This window comes from Sinocyclocheilus anshuiensis, unplaced genomic scaffold, assembly GCF_001515605.1.
Source record: "Sinocyclocheilus anshuiensis isolate Anshui unplaced genomic scaffold, SAMN03320099.WGS_v1.1 scaffold1561, whole genome shotgun sequence".
NCBI classification, from domain to species: Eukaryota; Metazoa; Chordata; class Actinopteri; order Cypriniformes; family Cyprinidae; genus Sinocyclocheilus; species Sinocyclocheilus anshuiensis.
Genome location: NW_015536630.1, coordinates 269,180 through 288,780, shown reverse-complemented (window position 1 = coordinate 288,780; position 19,601 = coordinate 269,180). Strand labels below are relative to the sequence as shown.

The 19,601-nt window shown below is 35.0% G+C and overlaps 1 protein-coding gene across 1 annotated transcript; it reads right to left on the bottom strand.

Annotated features, from left to right (window-relative positions):
- Positions 1 to 2,730: 2,730 nt before the first annotated feature.
- Positions 2,731 to 19,563, bottom strand: LOC107653603 (utrophin-like). The gene is made up of 14 exons (XM_016440354.1): positions 19,496 to 19,563; positions 16,219 to 16,297; positions 14,944 to 15,004; positions 14,034 to 14,095; positions 13,786 to 13,860; positions 12,936 to 13,137; positions 11,312 to 11,397; positions 10,849 to 11,006; positions 8,453 to 8,619; positions 7,567 to 7,678; positions 6,285 to 6,421; positions 4,761 to 4,799; positions 3,977 to 4,048; positions 2,731 to 2,988 (listed from the first exon to the last, which is right to left on the bottom strand). The coding sequence occupies exons 1-14, from the start codon at positions 19,529 to 19,531 to the stop codon at positions 2,838 to 2,840; spliced, it is 1,437 nt and encodes a 478-aa protein (XP_016295840.1). The 5' UTR covers positions 19,532 to 19,563; the 3' UTR covers positions 2,731 to 2,837.
- Between the last annotated feature and the right edge of the window lie 38 nt (positions 19,564 to 19,601).

Genomic DNA, 19,601 nt, shown 5'->3' with positions numbered 1-19,601 from the left:
AAAAAGCAGGTCTTTTGCACGGTCCATTTCCTGAGAGATACAACTTTGTTAATAAAACAATGAATTTGCTTCCTAAGAACAGTGTTTAATGTTCATTAAAGTTGGGTTTGGCTTTTGAGTAGCCTATATATCACCATTTATGAGGCCATACTTGTGTAAACAAATACTTCTCAGTATAATTTCGCCTCTGCGCCGAAACATACACATATAGACGGTGAAAAGCCAAGATAAATGTCCTGAATGGATCCAGGGCTGAGGGGCTGGACTGTGGTCAGGTGGGCTCATCTGCTTCAGTAACCTTAATGGAAATTGGCTTTTACAGCAGAGTTCTCAGAGAGGTTTAGACAGACAAATAATACACCCAGAACCATCACCACATTTCTTAAGCTAAACAAAGAAACACAGCTTTCTGGAGCAATAATGTTCTTCAATAAATGATGCATGCCTTCATAATAACTATCTTTACAGAGACTATGGATATATCCTTAATCCTTAAGGAGGTGCGTGTTTTTAGCAACAAATATTGTCTGCTCTGCATTGTAATTAGTATTATGTAATACCATAATTACCAATTACATAATGAATGAAGGGTTCCTTAAACCATTACCCCATTAAACAGCCATTAGAGAAAAGTTTCCATCATCTCCTAAAACAAATGAGAACATTTAATGTAATCTTTAGAGATGTGGGCGGCTTTAATAACATCCTGGTTAAAGAAACAGACACTTTTCAGTTTGCAACATTGTAACTGGAAGGAAAACAACAACAACAGGAAAACATCAGTGTAGCCCAGACAATAATCAGACAAGAGATTAAAATGGCATCCTGTTCAAAACATCCTTAATTAATCACGCATTATTGATATTCAGTTGAGTCTGAGACTGATTATTAATTAAATGATGCCTAAACATGGCTTTTAAAATTCATTATCAAAATTTGATTGAAAATACAACAGAAACATCTGAGACAAAATATATATTTATTACAATGCAGCTTTTCCAGTCAAATCCAAAGAAGTTTAATGGTGACACAGAAGCTTTTCAACAACAGCAGCAATGCTAAGGTAATTAACAATATAATTTTAAGGATTTGCTGAGACACCGAAACACACAATGTAGTGTCATATGTACGATGCACACAGCAAACATATGTATGAAACACATTTTGGAATAAAGATGGAGGAGACATGTATTACATGTTCAATCTCAATGGAATCAGAAAAGAAGCACTGCATTTCACTTCACAAGATGATAATTGATGGACAGGTGTGGATTATTGTGATGTTTTTATCAGCTGTTTGGACTCTCATTCTGACGGCACCCATTCACTGCAGCACCTAGATCTTGGATGGCCTGAGGGTGAGTACATTTTCAGCAAATTTTCTTTTTTGGGTGAACTATTCCTTTAAAGCAGACTTTGCATTGCTCAGAACCGATTGTCATGGTGAGAGATGTGTACATTTTTATCAGTGGCATTAAAGCATGATGGCAGTCTCTCTGGGAGGAAGTCGCGTGGGGTCTGATCGGCGAGTGATCTGTCTTTACGGTCATCCTCTAGCGAACAGCTCACGGATAAACAAACACATCTGCACTGCGGTCGACTCCAGCTCTTATCAGTTTGAGGAGCAGAAGACAGCAATGATAAAAGTCCTGTCACACTAAAACGGCATTAGTCATCTCGGTGTGGGGTGTGAGATGCTCTAACATGGGTGATGTAAGATGAAATCTCATGCAAAGAACTCAAACTTCAGATCCCAGGCCACCACTATCTCATCTGATTGAAGAATCTCATGTGAAGTTGCCAAAAACATCCTCAGATCTAAAGGAAAGAGGGGAGATTATGAAAAATGGTTTCTGGCACAGTTTCTGGTAGTTGTGACTTTTTCCCCACAATTCTGAGTTTATATCTGCCAATTCTGACTTTTTCTCAGAATTTCAAGATATAAACTCAGAATTCTGAGGGGAAAAAGTCAGAATTGCAAAGAAGAAAAGTCTGGATTGTGAGATATAAACTCTCAGTTGCGGGGAAAAAAAGTCAGAATTGTGAGATAAAAAGTCACAATTATTTATTTATTTATTTTTCACTTTTTTATCTTTTATTCATTGGTGGGACCAAAAAAATTGAATTGCGAGATGGAAATTCAGAATTGTGAGACGTGAACTCGGAATTGCATGAAAAAAAGTCAAAATTATGAAATAAAAAGTTGTAATTACTGTAAATTATGTGGCGTAAACAGGCTTCCATCGTAGATACTAGATTAAAACTTAAGTTTGAAAACTTAAACTGTATAATTTATATTATCTGCCTAAAACAAATTATAGTCTATAAGTGCATAAATGTTGTAGAAATGGTATAAATTATATTTTCTTGCATGCAAACATTTGACACATAGGCTGTGTCTGAAATTGCATACATTCTAAGTAGGCACTTCTTTTGTAATTACTTATAAAGTATGAATGTGTGTAGTATCAGTGTAATCCAGATGTACTGCATTCATCATGTTGTCATTGTCATGTGACCTACCAGTGTCAGTTGTGTCGCTTCACTGCCATTCACAGATTCTCTGCCGTGGCCTCATGGGAAAGTGTCAAAGTGTCCATTTGATGCGCAATTCAGAATCTTGTCGGAAATAGTAGGTCATCTGGGTACTTTTTGCCTATTATTTTATGAATACTGTGAATTTGGACGTACTACTCTCTTTTCACATACTGTTTTGGTCTTCTGTATTGTAGGGAAGCATGTGATTTTGGATAGAGCCATATAGTAGCAGACTATATGAAGTTGTTTTGCTAGCATTCGTGAGGCATCAGAAACACATCAGTGGCCCTCAGCATGTATCAGGTGGCATGATGCAGGTACCTGTCCGCCTCCAGACTCTGAGAAGGTTCCAGCTCATTCATCATCGTCATCATCTCAGTGTCGGATGAGCTCTGATGTGCACATGGAGCTGCTCTCTCATCAGTCTGAGTGTGGATGTCGTCTGCACTACTACAAAGATGACCATGATGACAGATCATTTTGCATCCTTTTACATAATATTGTCATTGTTTACATAATATTGCATTTTGCATGATAGATGATGTCTAATTAATTAGCAGTGATATCAAAGGCAAGCATCAATATTGTTATTGCTCATATTTATGGTTAAGGATTATATTTAAGGTCAAGAAACCTTTCAGCACTTTTAGCCTTATTGTATAAGAGTTGCATTCTATTCTATGCTCAGATTTAGAAATTGAGACCTATTTTTAAATTTGATTTCAGTGCAAATTAGTTTAAGTTTAGTTTTAGATATTACATTTTTAGAAAAGAAAAAAAAAACATAAACCTATGCTGAAAAATGACTTGTATGATGGCCAATCAGTGGCATGACAGACAACGAATAAAAAAAGTTGATCTATAATAAGGCGAATTAAGGAAAAGTAAGCAATAAAATTAAGTTGTTAAATGCAAATGCTTTTAGTTAATTTAAATAAAATAAACTTTCACTGAAATAAAATAGAAAAAAAAACATTTTAAACAAATTTATAAATTTCTCATTTTCATTTAGTTTAACTTGATGTAATAAAAACAAACTAAAATGAAATAAAAATGAATAAACACTATAGACATATTTAAAAGGAAAAAAAAAACAAAATTACTGAAACGTCAAACAAAATGAAAACAGAAAATATAAAAATATAAACAATCAAAATATGAAAAAAATAAAACTCGAATAGTATCTCAGTTATACTAGTAGTTTACTAGTAAAGTAACTTTGGCGCAATGCTTATTCAGATTTTAATAATTATTTTTAGGATCTCTGTGATTAAACATGAGCATACTGCCATTATGTGTCTGTACTGAATTAGTCCAGGAGTATGAAACAAATGTATTTGTGCTGGTCACAGTGAGGTCAAATAGTAAATGTTCACTCATCAGTCTGTTAGTTCAGGTGTCAGAGTGACTGACAGAATGACAAACTGCTGCCACTCACATTTTTCCTGTTGACAGGTGAGATTCTGCTACAGGTAAGATGGCACTGGATTCTCTCTTGTTCTGTGTCAACCTAAAAATGAAAAGTGAAAGCTCAGTGTGATGCATGTACCCAACTGTAAAATGTGAAAATGTCTGAAGCATTTTCTTTGTTATTTCCCTGCAGCTGTCAAGATGAAATATTCAATTCAGCAAAACAGCTTGTTGAGGAAAGAGGCAAAACAACGCAGCTTAAAAGAAAACGTACTTGTAATAGGGTGAGAAAAAGAGATGCTTTATTATAAAAACCTGCTCATTAGTTGATACGGACTGCAATCGAAACCTTTTCAGTGTTGCCAATTAAAAATCCTTTTCTGTTGTATGAATACACTGTTTCAGTGTCTATAGTGGACACTTACGGCACACTCAAAATGCCATTACATTAGTTAAAATATCAAACCAAGTGGTGTTTATTTAAAAGAAAGTTGGTATATAAGCACAACTTTTTAAGCCTAAACTTGAAAGAAGAACTGACATTATGCATCCATTAAAAATCATTAAACATAACAGCAAAAAAAAAATCATAGTTCTGAGAAAAGTAACATTTGGTAACATTTGAGTAAAGCTGCTAATTGGTTTGATATTTTGCATGCACATTCATACAGTTTAATTGTGGCCATTGCTTATTAAGAGCGAATACACAGCTTGAATTCCCTCATGACATTTAATGGTTTTGAAGTGGATGAAGGGATGAAAACAGATTCAAACTAAATCAGAGAATGAGAGGAGAGACTGCAGATACTCACTCATACTCCTCTGGACACATGCTTATAAATGCAACAGGGCTGCGAAACATACAGACAGCAGAGTGAGAAAATATCAGAGATGTCAACAAGAAAACCTCATGAAAGCTGATCACACTAACAATCTGATTATACACACAACAAATCAAATCAAAAAAGCTTTTCCCCTAAACCATTATGAATAATTATAATTGGCAACACATCTCAAATCACTGTTCATTATGTGGTAGAAATTATTTTAAACGTTTTAACACAATTACTACATGAATAATATTAGCTTAAAAAACGTATTGCTTTCTGTTCACAATATCAAATCAAATTGAAATTTATTTATATAGCAATATATAAAAATCAACAGTAGTTGACCATTGTGCTGTACAAAAAAAGACATATAGGATAATAAATGGACAATGGACAATATATTTCCACTGATTTTTCTTCACACAGCATCACTTTTCATATTTCATCTCAAGCTCTTCATTGTCACTGTCTTCTCAATAAACAAACATGTACACTAACCTTTGAAGGACTTTATTATTGGCAAAATTGTTGTTTGGAGAGGAAATGACACCATAACTGAGGGATAGTCGTATTTTGTGCTAAATAAAATAAAATAATAAAATAAAAATATTGATTGTGGTGGAAATGACACCATAACTAAAGGGACAGTAGTAATTTGTGCAAAATAAAAATAAATAAATAAATAAATAAATGCGGATTGCAGTAGAAACGACACCATAACTGAGGGACGTAATTTGTGCAAAATAAAATAAAAATAAATTATCATCCAAGAAATATTAGTTAATGATTATTTCACTCTGTTTAGATCATTGTTAAAAAATTTAATTTTTAAAATATATAATAGTTTAACATTAAGCATCTGGGTCTGGGACAATAAAAAGAAATATTGCAAAATATAAAAATAAGCTAAGAAGTAGCAAAAATAAATTAAAGCAAAAAGAGTTTATTTTCAGTTTTAAAAGGACAAAAGCAGCTGTAGTTGACAAAACAGCCACAAGCAGGACACGTAATAAAGACATTCAACACAAAACTACTATTGGCTGTGCTCTGACATTACAACATCCAGCGAGAACAGCTGCTTTATTTCAATATTAATGACTGCCGTGAACATGATAAATGTCCTGTCTCTTCATTTCCCCCTCGATCTCACTAAACAGACACCTGATTGCTTTTGTAATTAAATTCACATCCACGAGAGGGAAGCAGCATTTGCGTGTCGATGTTAAAGCGGCAGCTTTGGAATTACATCAATGAACGGCTTCTTATCTGTTCCAGCATTCGAATGACACATGAATAGACCTTTAGTAATTCATCAACTCCTTAGCAAAACAGAAACAGAGAAGCATGTCTCCCATGAGGCTGAGCAATGACAAGACGTCATTGGTACAGTAGAGAAATGGCATCCTGTAGTCAGGATGTAAATGTAGGAAGTAGTTTATTCTTGCACTTTTTAGTCAAGAATTAGAGAGGTCTCATCTGGAAAGATGCTTCTTGAATAAAACTCACGTCTCTGAATGCTCTTCCTCCAGGATGGTCTGCACGGGCAGGTAGCCGAGCCGAGGGTGTTTGGTGAAGTACTTCTTTGAGCGGAACTTGTTTTTCAGCACCTTGGTGAAGTCACGCACATCTTCTCCTGAGGTGGTCTGTAACAGAGAGGCTGTAGGGAAATGTTCTGTTGTGCATGAAGGATTACAGTGGCAGAGACAGGAGTGTTTAGACATTTAGGCTTAGAAAATTCGGAGAAAAACAAAAATATTAATGCACCTACACACACACACACACACACACACACAAAATAAAGTAGATATATCAAATATCTAATATTATATATTAGGGCTGTCAATCGATTCAAATATTTAATCGTGATTAATCGCATGATTGTGATGAGTTAACTCATGATTAATCGCAACTTAATCCCACATTTTTATCTGTTCTAAATGTACCTTAAATGAATACTTTTCAAGTTTTTAATACTCTGATCAACATGGGGATGGACAAATATGGATGCTTTATGCTTCTTATTAGTGAAACCATAGTCAACATAGAGCATGAAGACTAGACATGTTTCTAAGTTCATAGATGTTTTTCAAAGAACTTGTTCATGTCTAGACACATGAAAAAGAACATAGAAATACCAGGTTCCCATTACTTCTCTTTATTCGCACCGAGCAATTTATTTACACAAGCCTGTTTAGATTTTCGCATTGCACCCTCAGATTCCAGATTTTCAAATAGTTGTATCTCGGCCAAATATCCTTTACATATACTGTATGTCCTATACTAACAAACCATACATCAATGGAAAGCTTATTTATTCATCTTCAAAAAATTGACCCAAAAATTATGACTGGTTATGTGGTCCAGGGTCACATTTATTATTAATTTATCATTTATTAACACTCTTTTGAAAAAATAAATAAATTGGGGTCTAAAAAGTCACTAAATCTAGCGACAAAGTCACTAAGTTGGTAAGTCCATTGCTAAAACAGAAAATGCACGCTGCATTAATCGCGTGGTAATAAAATTAATGCCGTTAAAGTGAATATTATTAACTCGTTAATTTTGACAGCCCTATTATATATATATATATATAAAATTTTGATAGATATTTATATTATAGAATGTAATAAATTTTAGTTATGAAATTATATAATATTTAGAAATAATAATACAAATAAATTTTTACAAAATATTTTTAAAATTTTTTTAGGGTGGCACAACACCCGCACTATTTTTGAACAATGAACCATTTGAAAACAACCAAACACAAGCTCTTCCAGATGCTCACAGGGGTGCAGTACTCCACCATTGGATAGCTGAGATGATGGTCCTTGGAAATCCTTCCCGAGAAAAAACACATCTGACACACATTGTAGTTGAAGTGCTTCAGACTCCGATACCTAAAAGATAAACAGATGCTTAACACTAGCAGCTATGCATTTTGCAACACTGATACTGTCATTGAGCAGAACTGAATCAACACTGAACTAAACTGAGCTGAACAATGACACTGTTGTTTTCTGTAGAGCTGCTTATAACTTAAATGTAATTAGTTTCATAATTTAAGAATTTTGCAACCTTAATACTTTTTTCTGTTTATTACTGTAAAGCTTCTCGAAAACAATCTGTATTGTATAAAGTGCTATAGAAATAAATGTGACTTGACTTTTATGGCACTGTCCACACAAATAATATATACATTGATGAACCATTACTTAATTTTTTAATCAAATGCACAAAAAACCTTGTTGCCCATTCTGACACGATATTATTATTATTATTATTATTATTAGTATTATAATTATAGTGTTTTATTGTGTCATTATTAATAGCTAATAAAAGTAAATAATAAAAGTATTAGTATAATAAAGTATAATAAAAATAATACAAGTAAAAAAATATAATAAATAATAAAAAGTGCAACATTGTTATTATTATTTTAATTTTTATTATAATTGATTTTATTTATTTTAATTGTATATTTTATTGTAATAATAATATAATAGCTAAAATGCTATTTTGTTTGACCTCTTGAGGTTAACGAACAACCTTGTCTGAAGGTTATGCACCTCCTCTGCTGAAGAAAATGAAATTTGAAGAGTTTCTATTTTCTATATGACAATGTCATAGCTGTCCACCCTAAAACAAATTTCACTATAATTCCCTTTGTTTACCTGAAGCCCACCATGGGACACTCTTTACAGATGTTGCATTTGGCCTGATGTTTGGCGGTTTCTGCGGCGGCGACTCTATGAAGGACAGGCAACCAGACCATGGACTGCGGCTCCAAATGCATCCAGTCCACAAACTGCTGCAGCTCAATGACATCATCACGGCCCACCTGAACCCCAGACGACAGACAAACCCCTCATTCATAACCACAATACACTGCATGATGCTCTATAATGGAGCTGTCTGAGTCTAAAAGCACTCAGATGGTCTATTTATCATTTCAGAAGCGTATTCAACTACAACCCAAAAACTATAATATCCCATCACAACCTTATTAGCCTGAGGGGAAGGGATCCATTAGTAATTTTGAAGTGAAGCAAATGGGGCCAATTGTGATCATTCGTGACATTAAAACTGCTACTACTGTTATGAATCAATTACAGCAGGCCAGTTAAGGCAGGACTATCAAGAGTCTTTCATTTACATGCAACATTAAATGAAAAGAGCTCCACTGTGACCCAAGTAAAGCAGTGAAGTATTGGAGGATCCGTCCAGGGCGGATTTATAAATACTCCATTACACCAGCGGATGTGGTCCACATCATAAAGCACTCCATCATGTGATATTATGGGAACGCGCGCACACAAATCAAGTGGATTTCATTTAAATATCTCTCGGTAGCTTGTGCGTCAGCTGTCGAATCGAGCGCTAAGCGTCTGAAAGTGGTGATGTAAATCCCCTGGCAGGCCTGCCACTCTTATAACTGAGCTCATCATTTATTTATGTGTCAAACTCAGTGAAGTGTAATGATGAGCCCCTATCCCCAAATAAACAAGTCCGAGCATCCGTTCAGCAGCGCCCTTTAGGAATATATAATGTCTCACACACTTGAATTATGTATCATAGAATCATGTTCATTGATTTGCGTGTCAGAATTTTTGTTAAACATTGTCATCTTTTAATGTATGCTTACACTCTAAAAAATGCTGGGTTAAATGCAACCCAGTGCTGGGTAAAATAGGGACAAACCCAGCAATTGGGTTGTTTTGACCCAGCGGTTGGGTTACAACCCAGAAGGTTGGGTTAGACATTTAACCCAACCGCTGGGTCAAAACAGCCCAATTGCTGGGTTTGTCCCTAGCACTGTTAACCCAGCACTGGGTTGTATTTAACCCAGCATTTTTTAGAGTGTACGTTTTTTCACTTTCTCAAAAAATAGAGATTTTGTTCTGGTCATAAATTGAACTTGGCCAAATGATGGACTTCAGCCAAAGGAACAATTTATTGCTCAGATTTTTCTTACAGATCTGTACTGAAAATATTTGTGTAGATCATTTGGTCTTGGAAGAATTTGATTAAAAAAAAATTATATTTGCGTTTGTACTGAGATCTGATTTTTCAAGTGCACACTTTGGTGTTACATTGAGAAAAACATTGAGATTGATCTCACAAGGTTACTTTATAACTAACTGAAATAAATGTAAAATAAAATGAAATATAAATATTAGACAAAAAAAAAAAATTAGAGATGTTTTGGCAATGAAATAAGTTTAGGTTGAAGCACTAAAATAACTGAAAATGAATCAAAACTACAACTGAACTAAACTAAAACTGAAATAAAAGTAAATTAAACCTAAACAATAATATAAAAAAAATGACAAAGTAAAATAAAATGAAACCTGAATAATAAAAATAAAGCTAATTCAAAATAATAATAAAACCATAACAGTCTATAGAAAAATCTGACTCATAAATCTCCATTTAACCTCGATTTAATCTCAATGCTTTGGAAACCTGAAATAAGTTTAGGTCGAAGCACTATAATGACTAGCTAGAATTAAAACATAAATCAGAACTAAAACTAAAACTGAACTAAAAGTAAATGAATCCTAAATAGTAATATTAAAAAACTAATACAAATGACAAAAGCACAAAAAGAATGTAACACAAAAAAAATGATTACAACAATATAAAATATATAAAAAAAAGAATAGCATATAAATAATACTACAATAACACTGGTAAGTCATAAGTCTCATTTGTCTTTGATTTAATTTCAATGCCAAGGCAATTTTCTAAAATGCATTTATGTTGAAACACTAAGCTGACTAGATAGAATTAAATAAAACATAAAAAACTCAGAACTAAAACTAACAAAACAAAAGCACATTATTAGAAATTATATTATATTATGACATTATTAGACTAAGATTAAAATAACTTAAAATATACAAATAAAAGCACATTTAAAATATGAATACACTTATAATAGTACATAAATATAATACAGAAATAACATTAATTGTCAGGAGAAAAATCTGACACATACTGTAGGTCTTCGTTTGGCCTGATAGAAAGATATGAAGAGAGGTATCTCATTATCTTGTTTTTAACTCACATTCTGAAAGCAGCTACGGACACTGGGCTCCATGTTCCTCCCTCCGAACGCTGCGGCCTCCCCGAGCTGGTGTGGGATTTGGATGCTGTTGTGTAGCAGTAACGCCAGCTGCCTCTGGTTACAGATGCCTGCAGCGCCAGCCACCTGAGCGAACAGATCTGTGGAGGACAGCAGGAGCGAAACTCAAAGAACATCACATGATGAGACCAGGAGGGTGAGTGGCTAAGATTTTAGACTTAAGATCCAATTTATAAATGTCCTTGTAGGAGCTACAGCAAGGACGGTGTTGCATTCAATTCTCTGTAGGTCTGAGACACTGAGATCAAAGTTTGCGGTGAAATTGTGCACAGACATAAAAGTGAAAGAAAGAAGCCAGTGTTTCACAGCATAACTTAATACATTTATAAATTGAGAGCAGGATAGAATATTTTATGCCACATATATTCAATTTCAAAGTACTTGCATTTGTACTTATCCTTTAGAGGTCCTTTTGAAAGAGAAAACAAGCCGATCTTCATGGACAACACTTGAACTTTTCCACTTCTGTCGCTATTAAAAAATATAAAGACAGCAAAAGGCTGATTCAATCTGAACAGGGTTTTTTTTATTTTTTTTTTATTGTTGTGCAAACAAAACAGGGATGTTAGTTGTAGCAACAACACACTGAATTCTGGCACAGCCTTCTGGCTCTTACATTTATATACCACACAAATTACTTATTATATTTTAAATGCATATTATCTTGGGGGGAAAACACTGGTTATGTCTTTACTAAGCAGTTTTGTGACAGCTTGTCCTCTTGGCAAAAAATAGAAATATTGCTGTAGGACTGCAAAAAGAAATTAACATAAAGCATTACATCAAATATGTATGAGAGCAACCATTACAGAGGGGATTGTCTGCAATAGTTTAGAGGTCATGAGACACACTTTTTAGTGGCATTAAAAAGCATTGGACAACTTATTCAGATTTAAAATTTTATAAATGTCATTATTAGATAAAAAATATTAAACCAAGAGTTAAGCTTTTTTTTTTCAGAACAGAACTGACACAAAAAGTGTCACTTTTTTAATAAAGTGACAATAAAGTGAATAAAAATATATCTTTTGCTTTATCATATTAAACTAAATAATCTTTTTTGTGATTATGCTGGCTAATAAATGCCTTTATATTTTTTTTATTTAATAAATGCCAAATATTTTGTTATTGGATGCATTCATACATTTTTAAGTGTCACTTAAAGGAATAGTTCACCCAAAAATTTAAATTTACTCACCCTCAGGTTTCTTCATGAGAACAGATTTGGAGAGATTTAACATTTCATCACTTGCTCAGTAATGAATCCTCTGCAGTGAATGGGTGCCGTCAGAATGAGAGTCCAAACAGCTGATAAAAACATCACAATAATCCACAAGTAATGTACGTTATTCACAAACTGTGCATGTGCTGTAATAAACTAATCAATTAAGACCTTTTTAACTTCAAACCATTGCTTCCAAACAAAATGGATAGAGAGTCCTCTATCCATGATATTGCTTTCTCCACTGAAAAAGTCATCTAGTCTGAATCAGGAGAGAAACATGCAGAGATCAAGCACCGTTTATAAGCAAAAACAGTCCAAAACCGTTCTAAACAAATGTGTCAGTTGATTTTGATGTAAGACTTTTTCACTGGAGGGAGGAAGCATTATTATGGATTATGGAATCATATTTTGGCTAGAAGCAATGGTTTAAAGTTAAAATACTTTAATGATGGATTTGTTTATTACAAACACACAGCTTTTCACTTTACAAGACAATAAATGATGGACTGAGTGAGTCATGTGGATTACTTGTGGATTATTGTGATGTTTTTATCAGCTGTTTAGACTCTCATTCTGACGGCACCCATTCGCTGCAGAGGATCCGTTGGTAAACAAGTGATGCTACATTTCTCCAAATCTGTTCCGAAAATCAAACTCATCTACATCTAGGAGGGCCTGAGGGTGAGTACATTTTCAGCAAATTTTCATTTTTGGGTGAACTATTCCTTTAAGTGTCTAAATATGTCTTAAAGGCCACTGTTTTAAAGATAAGACCCATACAGACCTGTCGTAGACCTTTAGAAGCCAGTTTAGACACAGATCCACACACAAAGGCACATTAACCAGATCCGGATGCACCTGCTGAAGTTCACGGTAGATTGTGCAGAGACAGTTTATGATGCCAGGAATCTCCAGTAGCTGCCCATTATGCGTGAGTTTGTGTTGATCAAAGACACTCTGGGCGATGCTGAGCTCCAAAAGGTCCACTGAAACAGACAGACAGATTTCATCTCCACTCATTTCAGTCTCCACAATGAATTCCATTCAGCGCATTTTAATGAAAGTCACCAGAGCGTAACTCATCCGTTGGCGTGGTAATGAAAATTCCCTACTGAAAAGGCAGCAAAAAATTATATTTCTTATCAGATTTGCAACCAATTATACATTTCAACAACTACCCTTTCTCAACATTACCCACATTCAAAGATATGAAGCAGAAAGCAGCTGCTGTCTGTTACCCAAAACACCATCCGGCTAACCTGACTGAAGGCTATTTCTGCACAGCTTGTACTGTACTAATGTTGTCAGCGGGTGGCTTGCCAGCTCTAATGCTCTCAAAACTCCTACTGCAGATCAAAGGCTCATAGTTAGTGTACCAGAAACGTCCTGACAAAATTAGCAGATACAGCTTGAGATTGCTTGGTTAAAATTGCCTTTGTCTTCTGCAGTAATCTGTTTACTTCCAAAAGTCATTTCGAGTGAGAAGTGATGAGGGGTTTTTCAATGCAATGCAATGATAAATGTCCAAACAAATATGGTATTTGGTACAAAATCCCCCCCAGACGAACCATGGAACTGTTTTTTATTAGGAAAGTATAAGAAGTATAAGACTTAAATGATTAGATATCACTCACAGCAGAGGGCTTTCTGTAGCCGGCGGCTCTTCATCGCTGTGCGGTAAGCAGAGAAACGCACATGGCTCAGATCAGCTGCACGTTGAGGGTAAAACATAAAGGCTGGATGTGAATATTATCAAGAACAAAAGTCCTAGTTCTCAAGTTCAAATAAAGAGCAAAATGTAAGAAAGCATGCATACGGAACATGTTTAGTGAACTACATGGACAGAAAGACTTGACACTGATTGACAGGAGCAAGAACAAACCCATTGACTGAAATAGCTGTGTCATCTTTGGATGATCCCATGAGGTGGTCTGCTGCTCATGACTGAAAGATAATTAATCATAATTAACATAAATTCACCTTAAAGGAATGTACCATGGAAAATGTATTTTGGTATCTGTTAAGTATAAGAATAAAATTGACAGAAGGTTTTGAAGAGTTTCTCGCAATTATTTGAAGGAGCCTTTTTTTGTACGAAATCAATATTTTTATTCTGTAAGGATGCATTAAATTAATCAAAAATGACATTGAAAACTTTTATAATGTTACAAAAAGATTTCTATTTCAAATAAATACAGGAGTTCTGGCATGAAACTCTAGATGGCGCAGTCTGATAGGTCTAACTCAATCTGACCTAATGACATCATTATCACATGGCACAGCTGATTGGTTCGCTCCTGTATCGGTAGCCAATGAGCTCGCTGCTCAACATTCAAATATATGACTAGTGCTTGCCGTAGCAGTTGCAGCTTGCTTCAGAAACCCTCCACCTTCCCCAGCTCCACCTGTATAGGTCTGCTATGAGGTGATTCATGTATGCTATATGGGGGTTATTTCATATATGTTATATTTGCAGCAGCAATATTTCTTACATGCTCACAGCAGCATGTTGTGGATGTATTGGCAGTAGCAAGTCTCGGTAGTTCTTTTGAATTTTCTATTCATCTAATAATCCTGAAAAAATACTTATTTTAAGCAGAACTGCTGTTTTCATCATTCGTTTCTTGAGCAGCAAAATCAGTATTTTAGAATGATTTCTGAAGGAAATGATTATAATACATTTTAGTAAGGGTGACTGCAACTAGATTAAAATTTGTTGAATAACTTCATTCTGATGCAAAACTGAACACATGGGAAATCACATGAAGATGATAATGTATGAAACAACTCACTTGATATAATAAGGGACACCGTTATGAAAAACAGCTCTTTGCCAAGGGAACCGAACGGAAACTGGTTGGGAGACAGAAGGTTTCAAAGTCATGACATTTGAATAACTTTCACGCAGTATGGTTTTTATTATACAGTGGAAAACGTATTTAAGACGTAATTGGGGTTTCTCTACTTTTCTGAACAATGATTTTTCATGACTTCCTCAGCTGTTTCCAGTTGCCCGGATGAAGATTTTTAAGAAAAAATTTAAAAAGAGCAATTTCTAGCCAGCCGATGAATAGAGTTGAGTATAACTAAAATATGTGCATTACCATTCAAAAGCTTGGGGATGAAGATTTTATAATATTTTTGAATGTCTGTTATGCTGCATTTATTTGATCAAAAACAGTATATCTGATTAAGAAAAATACAATAAAACAGTAACATTATGAAATATCATTACAATTTAAAATAACTTTTTCTATTGTATTGTAATGTATTCCTGTGATGCAAAGCTGAATTGTCAGCAGCATTACTCCAGTCTTCAGTGCCACATGATCCTTCAGAAATCATTCTAATATGCTGATTTGCTCAAAAAACATTTCTGATAATTATCAATATTTTTGTCAAGATACATTGATACATGAATAGAAAGAACAGCATTTATTTGAAATATCTTTACCGTCACTTTTAATCAATTAAATGCATTCTTGCTGAAAAAGTGTTAATTTCTTTAAAAAGTAAAGTCTAACTGACCCCAAACTTTTGCATGGTAGTGTATACCTATTCACTACAGAAATTACTTTTCAGTTACTTTTTATTAATTCACATAAGTGTTCCAGAACTAAAAACAAAAAAATCACCATTTTAGAATTAAAAAGGTTTTCCATGACTATGATAGTGTCACGGGTGCACTGCTGAGCAGAGTCAGGAGCAAGGAACGGAGAGAGACGAGGAGAACATCAATCCAACTGGGTTTTAATTTACACAAAGGAACATGGAACACTCATGCAATACATGGAGACATGACATGAACATACAATACCGGACGCTGGAGTACACACAGGGAACACTATTTATACACACAGGAGGAGGGGATGACGAGACACACCTGGGAGCAATGAAACATCAAGGGAAACACCTGGGACAAATGAACTTAACTAATCAGGACAGGAACAGGAAACTAACCAAATAAGGGCATAGGAAGGCACATGGGGAGCAAGACGCACACAAAACATGGAACAGAGTCTGACAGATAGTACTGACAAATGCTTAAAAATGTTTACCCAACTTACCAGACAAGAGGTCATGGGAGAAATGTCTCTTATCCGTTTGAGAGCATTGCAACTGCTGGTGCTGATTACCCACAATCCCCTGATAATAATTTGAAAAAAAAGAAAAATATTCTCAAACTATCAAGATTGAAGGATTATGACTACACCAAATGGCAAGATAAAAAATGATGCCTAACATCTTACTGTGCTATCAGACCATAATGCGCTGATCGAAACAGACCCTCCCCCCCAATGGAGACATAATGGTAGCTCAGATCAGAGGGAAATTGCAGTGCTTTAAAGGCTTTTTCATCCTATGAGACAACTAAGCAGGGGGCAGTCTGAAGAAAAATCAAGACATTGTTCTGAGAATATGAGAAAGAAGTCTCTGGTACTTCACTCCTGAAATGACCAGACGCTCATTATCCAACACGCCTGTCTTCAAGAGTCTGTAGAGACACATCTCTGCCAAAATATAATGAGTGCCCTTTTCATCTTGTGTGATAGACAATGCCACATCCCAAAAGCACAAATGGTGCAACTCTTTCAGTTATATTTCAGTTATAACTATTACATGAAATCCCAAAATGCTCACTTGGGGTGAAAAATGTTGTTCGAGCTCCAAAAATGAGTTAGTAGCAGCCTGACTGTGGTTTGATGAGGGGTGTTGGTGAAACAAGGCCCAAGAGTGTCATTGGGCAGGTAGCATCTTAATTATCTATGCTCTCCAGCTGCTCAGATTGATACGGAGGGTCAATATATCTGCCCACAGGATCCTCAAAACAACATGACAGTCGCACACTCGTCAACGCTGTGGGATAAAGGAGCAATCAAAAACAAACTGGACTCTGTGTGGTTTGAGTGATCCTAATGCATGATTAAAAATAATCGATTCTTTAAGGTCAGCGCTGGGGTTTGAATGCACCTTATGAGAATTTCAGAGTGGGATGCCAACCGGCTCTAATGATCTGTTGCCCATGTGGCACAAATTGGCAACTTTATAGCTATTATGTGGGCTAGTAAGAAATATTCTAAACCTGAGGTGTAAATAATCTAAAATTTTGACCTTTAGTTTACCCAAAAATCAAAATCTGCTAAAAATGTACTCACTGTACTCAGGCCATCCAAGATGTAGATGAGTTTGTTTCTTCATTTGGGGTAATTTAGCATTACATCACTTGCTCACCAATAGATCCTCTGCAGTGAATGGGTGCCATCAGAATGAGAGTCCAAACAGCTGATTAATTCAATTATTATCTTGTGAAGTGAAAAGCTGAGTGTAAGAGTGTATGGAACATATTCATCATGGCGTCTTAATTTTAAAACATTGCTTCTTGCCAAAATAGTCCATAATCCATAATAACGCTTCCTCCAGAGAAAAAATCCATCCCCTTTTGTCCTCTCACATCAAAATACACTGGACTCAAAAAATAATACTCAAAATGCAGAGGCAATATGTTGGATAGAGGACTCTTGAAGTTACAAACTTCTTAATGATGAACATGTTTATTACAAACATGGAGCCTAAATTGATGGACTGGAGTGGTGTGGATTATTGTGAGGTTTTTATCAGCTGTTTGGGCTCTCATTCTGATGGCACCCATTCACTGCAGAGGATCCATTGTCGTGCAAGTGATGTTATGCTAAATTTCACGAAATCTGTTCAGAAACAAACACATCTACATCTTGGATGGCCTGAGGGTGATTAAATTATTACTTTAATTTACATTTATTTACAGTTAGCATGACCATGGATACATACAGTTTAAAGAGTATTTCAGATGGTTTTATGCCCATTACTGCACATCTCAGAGTTTAACCAATGTAACTCCATCTTGACCCTGATGTTTGACGTTGTATGATCAATAGGCGGTGTGGTCTGATGGCCTTGCGTGTATGCAGTCCTCTACCTAATCTGACCTGGTGGGACAGTTCAATCAAACAGATGCATTTGTACAGTCAAATCTGAGACTGATCTTTCACTGGATCTGCCTTAGTCTATTCTAGGCTAAAATTACAAAGAAAATGTCATATTTGATCATCACATGAGACATGAGGGATGAGCTGCCTATGACATATCCAAGTGTATAATAGAGTTCTAAGTCTGTGGAGGTCAAACTGGAATAAACTGAAGAATAGAGAGTGACATCTGTAGTACTAGAGTAAATTTTCCCTCTTCACTCAAAAACACTGGAAGACTCCTAATAATAATCTCAAATATGGTTATCATATACCTAAATGTTGAACAGTAAAGCATGTCATAATAAAACAAATGCTAACAGAGTTTATGATAAAAAAGGGCCCTAAAAACAAAAAAGACACAAATTCTAGTTTATATTGAAAGGTGATCATTTTAAGCTTAAAGGGGTCATTGGATGCCCATTTTCCACAAGTTGATATGATTCTTTAGGATCTTAATGAAAAGTCTGTAACATAGTTTGGTTAAAATTTCTCTTTTCAGAGCAAGACGTTTTGTAGCATTTTCCTTTAAATTTTAATGAGCTCTGCTGACCCCGCCCCTCTCTTCTGAGCCGCTCTCTGAGGGACTGTTTACTTTACATTCATCATGAAACTTGCTAATTAGCACATTATTAGGAAAGGCGATTTGCAAAGGTTCATTAAAAAATCGTATACTCACTTCTTCTGTAGGTGAAGCCGGATCACGAATGATTCGCGCGATCGTGGGAGGGGCCTTTGTCTGTGACATCACACAGACAGGCATCTGAGATCGGCTCGATTTGAGAAAGGGGAAAAGATTTTAGTAGATTAAAAAAAAAACACTGAGTGGATTTTTATCATTATAGGATGGTTGTGTACACACACTGCCAACACACATTTCAGTTCAAACAACTTGTAAAAGTGCATGAAAGATCCAATGACCCCTTTAAAATGAAATCAGGCATTAAAACATTTTGAAGAACAATTCTGAAACATAAAATAGAAAAAGTATATGTTACTAATTCAGCATCAATAAAAAATAAAATAATAAAGAAAATGAATTTTGGTAGCACTTAACAAAATTATTACTATAATAATTAAACTATTTGTTTAACATTAGTTAACTACATGAATTAACTAACAATGAAAAGTTATTCTAAAACAGTTATTAGTCTTAGTAAATGTCAATTTCAACATTAACTAATACATCATTAAAATCAGGAATTGTAATGTTACAATATTAATTGGACCTGATTAATAAATACTGCAACAAATTAGTTGCTCATTATTAGTTACTTTTAGTTATTACATTAATGGGCCTCGCTTTACATCCTTGCCGTAATTTTTCATTTGAACTCACGATATTTTCCACGTTCTCCAGCACACAGTTGACCATGCTGTGTTCCTCAGAGTGCAGGCTCTCACTCTCCATCTCAGCCAGGCCGAGGTCCAGTTGGTTCATGGCA

Bases quoted from the DNA above. Each gene is read 5' to 3' on its own strand.
- LOC107653603 (XM_016440354.1), bottom strand. From the start codon at position 19,531: ATGGTCAACTGTGTGCTGGAGAACGTGGAAAATATC. The intron at 16,298-19,495 runs GTGAGTTCAAAT...AATTATTATCAG, and splicing joins TGGAGAACGTGGAAAATATC to GGGATTGTGGGTAATCAGCA. The intron at 7,679-8,452 runs GTAAACAAAGGG...TTTATCTTTTAG, and splicing joins TGTCCCATGGTGGGCTTCAG to GTATCGGAGTCTGAAGCACT.